Source organism: Priapulus caudatus, unplaced genomic scaffold (assembly GCF_000485595.1).
Source record: "Priapulus caudatus unplaced genomic scaffold, Priapulus_caudatus-5.0.1 Scaffold813, whole genome shotgun sequence".
Taxonomy (NCBI): Eukaryota; Metazoa; Priapulida; class Priapulimorpha; order Priapulimorphida; family Priapulidae; genus Priapulus; species Priapulus caudatus.
In genome coordinates, this window is record NW_014577874.1 from 103,056 (window position 1) to 108,484 (window position 5,429).

The 5,429-nt window shown below is 51.8% G+C and overlaps 2 protein-coding genes across 2 annotated transcripts in view; one reads left to right on the forward strand and one right to left on the reverse strand.

Moving 5' to 3' along the window:
- LOC106813716 (laminin subunit alpha-like) overlaps positions 1-4,600 on the reverse strand; it is a 52,489-nt gene extending 47,889 nt beyond the window's left edge. Inside the window, exons 1-2 of the mRNA XM_014817926.1 lie at positions 4,334-4,600; positions 3,748-3,900 (exon numbers count right to left, since the gene is read on the reverse strand). Coding sequence (XP_014673412.1) covers positions 3,748-3,900; positions 4,334-4,564 — 384 coding nt within the window. The 5' untranslated portion in view covers positions 4,565-4,600. The remainder of the gene's footprint in view (positions 1-3,747; positions 3,901-4,333) is intronic.
- A 486-nt stretch (positions 4,601-5,086) lies between these two features.
- LOC106813717 (nucleoporin-like protein 2) overlaps positions 5,087-5,429 on the forward strand; it is an 8,225-nt gene continuing 7,882 nt past the window's right edge. Inside the window, exon 1 of the mRNA XM_014817927.1 lies at positions 5,087-5,262. Coding sequence (XP_014673413.1) covers positions 5,145-5,262 — 118 coding nt within the window. The 5' untranslated portion in view covers positions 5,087-5,144. The remainder of the gene's footprint in view (positions 5,263-5,429) is intronic.

Here is a 5,429-nt window from a genome sequence, read left to right on the forward strand (position 1 = left end):
GGAGAGGAGAGAGAGAAGAGAAGAGAGAGAGAGAGGAGGCGAGGAAGGAGGAGGGAGACGGACGGCTGTTTCATTCCGCAGCCTCGTTATTTTAAAGCAAATATTGTTTTGGCCGCTTTTGATTTGCGCTACGCCCGCATACAAGCCTGCCTGGTTAGACATGCCATGCATTTATGCTTCTCTCTCTCTCTCTCTACTCTTCATCTCTCTCTCTCTCTCTCTCTCTCTCGTCTCTCTCTCTCTCTCTCTCTCTCTCCTCTTCGCATCTCTCTTCTCTCTCTCTCTCTCTCTCTCTCTCCTCTCGGCTCTCTCTCTCTCTCTCTCTCTCTCTCTCTCTCTCTCTCTCCTCTCTCTCTCTCTCTCTAGATCTCTCTCTTTCCCTCCCCTTTCTCTCGCAGCTCTCGTCTCTCTCTCTCTCTCTCTATCGTCTATCTCTCTCTCTCTCTCTCTTCTCTCCTCTCCTCTTTCTCTCTCTCGCTCTCTCTCTCTTTCCCTCCCCTGTTCTCTCCTCTTCTCTCTCTCTTCTCTCTCTCTCTCTCTCTCTCTCTGTGCGCGCGTATATGTTGCCATTCGCCTCGTCCTTTCTCTTCCCCCTCTACTCCTCATCTTTCACACACCCACTCCCTACCTCCATCCTCTCTATCTCTCGCGCTCTCTCGCTCTCTCTGTCTCTCGCTCGCGCGCTCTCTCTCTCCTCTCTCTCTCTACTCTCTCTCTCTCTCTCTCTCTAATCTCCTCTCTCTGTCTGTCTCTCTCTCGCTCTCTCCCTCTCTCGCTCGCACTCTTCCTCTTTGTCGCACTCTGTGTTAACGTCTCTCTCTCTCTCTCTCTTCCACTCTCTCCCTCTCTCCCTCCCTTCCCTCACTCTCCCTCTCTCTCTCTCTCATACTGTAACGAACATATATAATCGTGATGCTTTCGGATTATGACGGCAACTTATCAGCTAGTGGTCTCACGCTACGCTGTTATGGGCTTACAGCAGTAATCTATACTTACACTTAAACTTACAACAGTAATCTATAGAGCTCTGCCTCTCTACGGTCTAAGTCACCGGCCTCCGCCTTAAGAATAAGAGTCTACGGTCCCCGGTCCCTGCCCAATAACTATACTTCCTATAGAAATGCATACATGTGGGCAAATGGATGGAGTGAGAAAGTGACGGTAGGGTGGTGGTGGAGTGGGGGGGGGGGTAGAGAATAATTGCGCGTGAGGTTGTGTGAGAGAGAAAGAGAGAAAGAGAGAGAGAGGAGAGAGAGAAGAGAGAGAGAGGAGACGAGAGAGAGATGAGATGGAGAGACGAGAGGAGAGAGAGGAGAGAAAGAGAGCGAGACAGCCAGAGAAAGAGACAGAGAAAGAGAGCGAGACAGCCAGAGAAAGAGACAGAGAAGAAAGACGAGCCGCAGACAGCCATGAGAAAGAGACACGAGAAGAAAGACGAGAGAGGAAGCGGTTGCAGAGTCAGGCCATCACACGCACACGCATCCTGTCTCCACCAGCCTCCCCCCCCCCCGCCCTACACACACCACCACCACTACGCCGGACCCCCGTCCTCCCCCCTCCTCTCCATGCACACACACACACAGCACACACACACAGCACACACACACAGCAGTTAAACGGGGCACCGCCTTCACAGCCGCATCCTACTGGGAGGGCTATTTCGACTGGCACGCGGCGAGTTCCCACCAGCTATGATCCATTACGGTGTGGGGAATCGGGTAGCCTGGCCTATTAGTGTTTGCCGGGCAGGCTTGCGCTGGCAAGGCCGGCTGGCTGGCTGGCTGGCTGGCTGGCTGGCTGGCGGGATGTGTATCACATCTGCATGCTAACTGGGTGATGAGATTAGTACACTCCCACCAATTTTTCGCCTCGCTTCTGCTGCTTGCTACTGGCTACTACCTATTACTGTCTATGCTGCTACTGCCTGCTGCACTACTGCTGCTGCTACTGCTGCTGCTACTGGTACTACTATTACTGCCCTACTGCTGCTACGTGCCTGCCTGCTACTACTGCAGCGGCGTGTACGCGATTCTGTACGCAGGGGGGGGGGGGGTCTAAACCGCTAACTTCAAAACTTTGCTAAGCACGGAAGGGGGCCGTCGGGCAGGGCCTCCCCCAGAATTTTTAAATTAGACCTTAAATGCGTTTTTCTGCGCGAGCAGGGGGCCGCGTCCGGACCCCCTGGACCCCCCCCCTGTACACGCCCCTGTACTGCGTACTGCTTGCTGCTACGCTACGGCTTGCTAACTGCTACTACTGTCTACAGTGGCACATAACGTGCCGTGTGTGTGTGCGTAGCGCTGCGCCGTGTGTGTATTGTTGTGTACTGCTATGCGTGATGGTGTGGCGGTGTTGCTGCTGCTGCCTAACTGCTGCTGCTGCCTCCTGGCTACTGCTGCTTGCTCCTGCTACTGCTGCTGCCTGCTGCTACTGCTCGCTGCTGCCTCTGCTACTGATGCTTCCTTGCTACTGCTGCTGCCTGCTGCTGCACTGCTGATGCATCCTTGCTGCTGCTGCGTCATTGCCTGCCGCTCTGGTGGTGGCTGGCTGCTGCCTGCTGGTCTGGCTGGCGGCGGCTACTGATGCTAATGCTGCTGCTGCTGGTGGTGGCGGGGCTACTGATGCTAATGCTAGCTGGCTTCTGCGATTCCGACGTGTGCGTGCGCACGTGCCGTGTCGTGTGCCGTGTCGTATGGCAGTGCGCGCGTGTGATGTGTGTGTATGTGTGTACGAGCACTGATATAATAGCACTGATGACTGCATGCAAGTCCAACTTGCCTTACTCTATGAACTCCATCCCTGGCTACTCTAACTGCACTCCCACAATAACTCTATCCCTACTCTAACCTCATCCCAACAGTAACTTCATAAACGAAGCCTAATTAATTAATTAATTAGCTATAGAAGACGCCACCGTGTCATCGCCGCGCCCCGCCCACGATCCAGAAATATCTCGCCTCTCACACACGACCCGCCCTGCCACATGAAAACTCCCGTGCACTCGTTTTAACTAGCATTGCTCCCTATTTCCATCCGTCGGTCGCAGATAATATTTGCATAGCATCTTTGCTGCACGCTGTTCCAGGACGAGCGTGTACATATTAATAGACGGTGCACTGTACGTAGCATACTACATACAGTGGTGGTGGTGAAACCCAGGAACAGATACCGTTACCTGTATGTATGTCTATGTACACGTAGCGGGATCCAGTGTGGGCAGGAGAGGTGGGGGAAGGGGTGCGTGCTATAGTACTAGTAGGATGACAGAAATTCATACATTACTCGTCTTCACACACACGCATACGCACACGCACACATGCGCACACATACATACACACACACGCGCGCACGCACGCACGCACGCACGCACGCACGCACGCACACACACACACACACACATTACAAGCTCTCATTTATTCCAGACACAGGCGAAGCAAGATTTTATGTCAGCAACACAGATCTGGACATGTGGTGGCCCACTTATATCGTGAGGGGCCGAGAGCGGGGGTGAGAGAGAGACGGGCAATAGAGAGGTATGGAGGAAAGGAAGGAGGGAGAGAATAGACGGGGAGGGAGGAAGGGTGGAAGGAGGGAGGGAAGGAAGAAGTAAGGGAGGGAAGGAGGGAGGGAGGGAGGAAGCGAGGGAGGGAGGGAGCAAGGAAGGGAGCGCACGCGCGGGAGAGAGCACTGTGACAACGAATCCCATTTTCTATCAATAAAAACAAACAAACAGACAAACGGGTCTACCTGTCCGAGGTCGATGGTGATGTTGACTTCGTTGAACTCGGCCCCGCGTGACAGCGGCGGGCTTTGCCACCATTTCTGCGTGCCGTCGGTAGCCTGTGTGATCGGGTGCTTGCGGTTGGCGTCCCGCGGGTCGCAGTAGTCACACAGTTGACCCTGCGCAACAACAACACTATCATTCACACTCTGACATCTACACATTCCTGTATTTACCGATCTATTATTTCACCAATTTATTTAATGATTTATTCGATTATTCTTTCGTTCCTTCGTTCATTCATTCAATCATCAATAAATCAATCTATCTATCGACGTTTAGTCGTTCGGTCGTTCATTCATTCGTTCGCTCGTTCGTTCAATCATGCATCCATTCGTTTAATCGTTCGTTCGTTCGTTCGAATTCGTTCTTCGCGCGCGTACATTGTCTGTAATAACGCATATATACCTTGTTAACTAGCTCTAGAACTATAGGGCTATAGGATAGAGCTGCTTGTTAACTACTACTAGCTGTCTTGGTTAACTAACCGAAATATAGACGAACCGATCGATACGAGAAATGAGAGTTAGACAGCAAGTCTCAGCAGCTGACCTGTAAAATGTTGTCTGGTCGTTCGCCGACCTCCTCCGTGTTCGCTCCCGTCAATCTACAGTATAACTCCTTCTCCTGTACGCCCTCTCCACACGTAGACGTCGATTCGATCCTTCGACCTTCGGCAAGGTTAAAATAAGGAGGCGTCAAAACCTCCGATCGCACCGTATTTACGGCTAAAAACACTAAAAGTGTCCAGAGCACCGGCATCGTACATCCGTACCCCGCCATTTCTCAAGTCCCTCTGCCCGCAGAGCGGATGTGACGTCAGCGAAACTACGCGGGGGATCGCAGACGATAACGATGACGATGATGATAGTGACGATACACTGTATTTACGGACATATGTACGTCTGTATGTACTATGTACGTACATATACGGACATGTACGCGGTGGAATTTATACTGTCTTTGACGATGGTGACCGCCGTGAAAGACGAGGGGGAGACAGACTGACAGAGGAGAATTAATTAATTTATAAAGGCTGACACATCCTGATTATGGAACTCATCTACTACATTAAGAGTAATTAAACCTAATCCATTGATCTAATATTTGCCCAATATCGCGTGTATGTGCGTGCATGTGCGCGCAAGCGTGTATGTGCACGCACGCGTGTATACATGTGCGCGCACGCGTGTAGATGCAGACGGGGTATGGCGGCGTCGCTTGAGGGCGCTGCGTTGGCGAATTTCGTGCAGCGGTGACGTCACCACACTGTGGGTAAATACACACACGCTTTACGAAACTGAACAAATTAACTTGACGTGTGAAAATGCGTAACTTTTAAGGATAAAGCCAGCCGGTCAGCATGGGAATTTGTCAGTTCTTCATGAGAGGAAGTTGTAAGTTCGGCTCCAGCTGCCGATACGAACACCCTGGACACCAGACGAACGCAAACAGACAGTATGCGGACCAGTACAAAGTTGGTAAGTCGCCCTCTTTATAGTCTTACGCCGACACTCACTCAGTCACTTAAAGGCCCGCTTATGTCGGCCTTTACAGTTACAACCTAGTCGCCGACAAGATTTGAATATCGTACGTCAAAAACCGGCCAGATCGCCGATAAAAACATCGGCGACCAAACTCGACATGA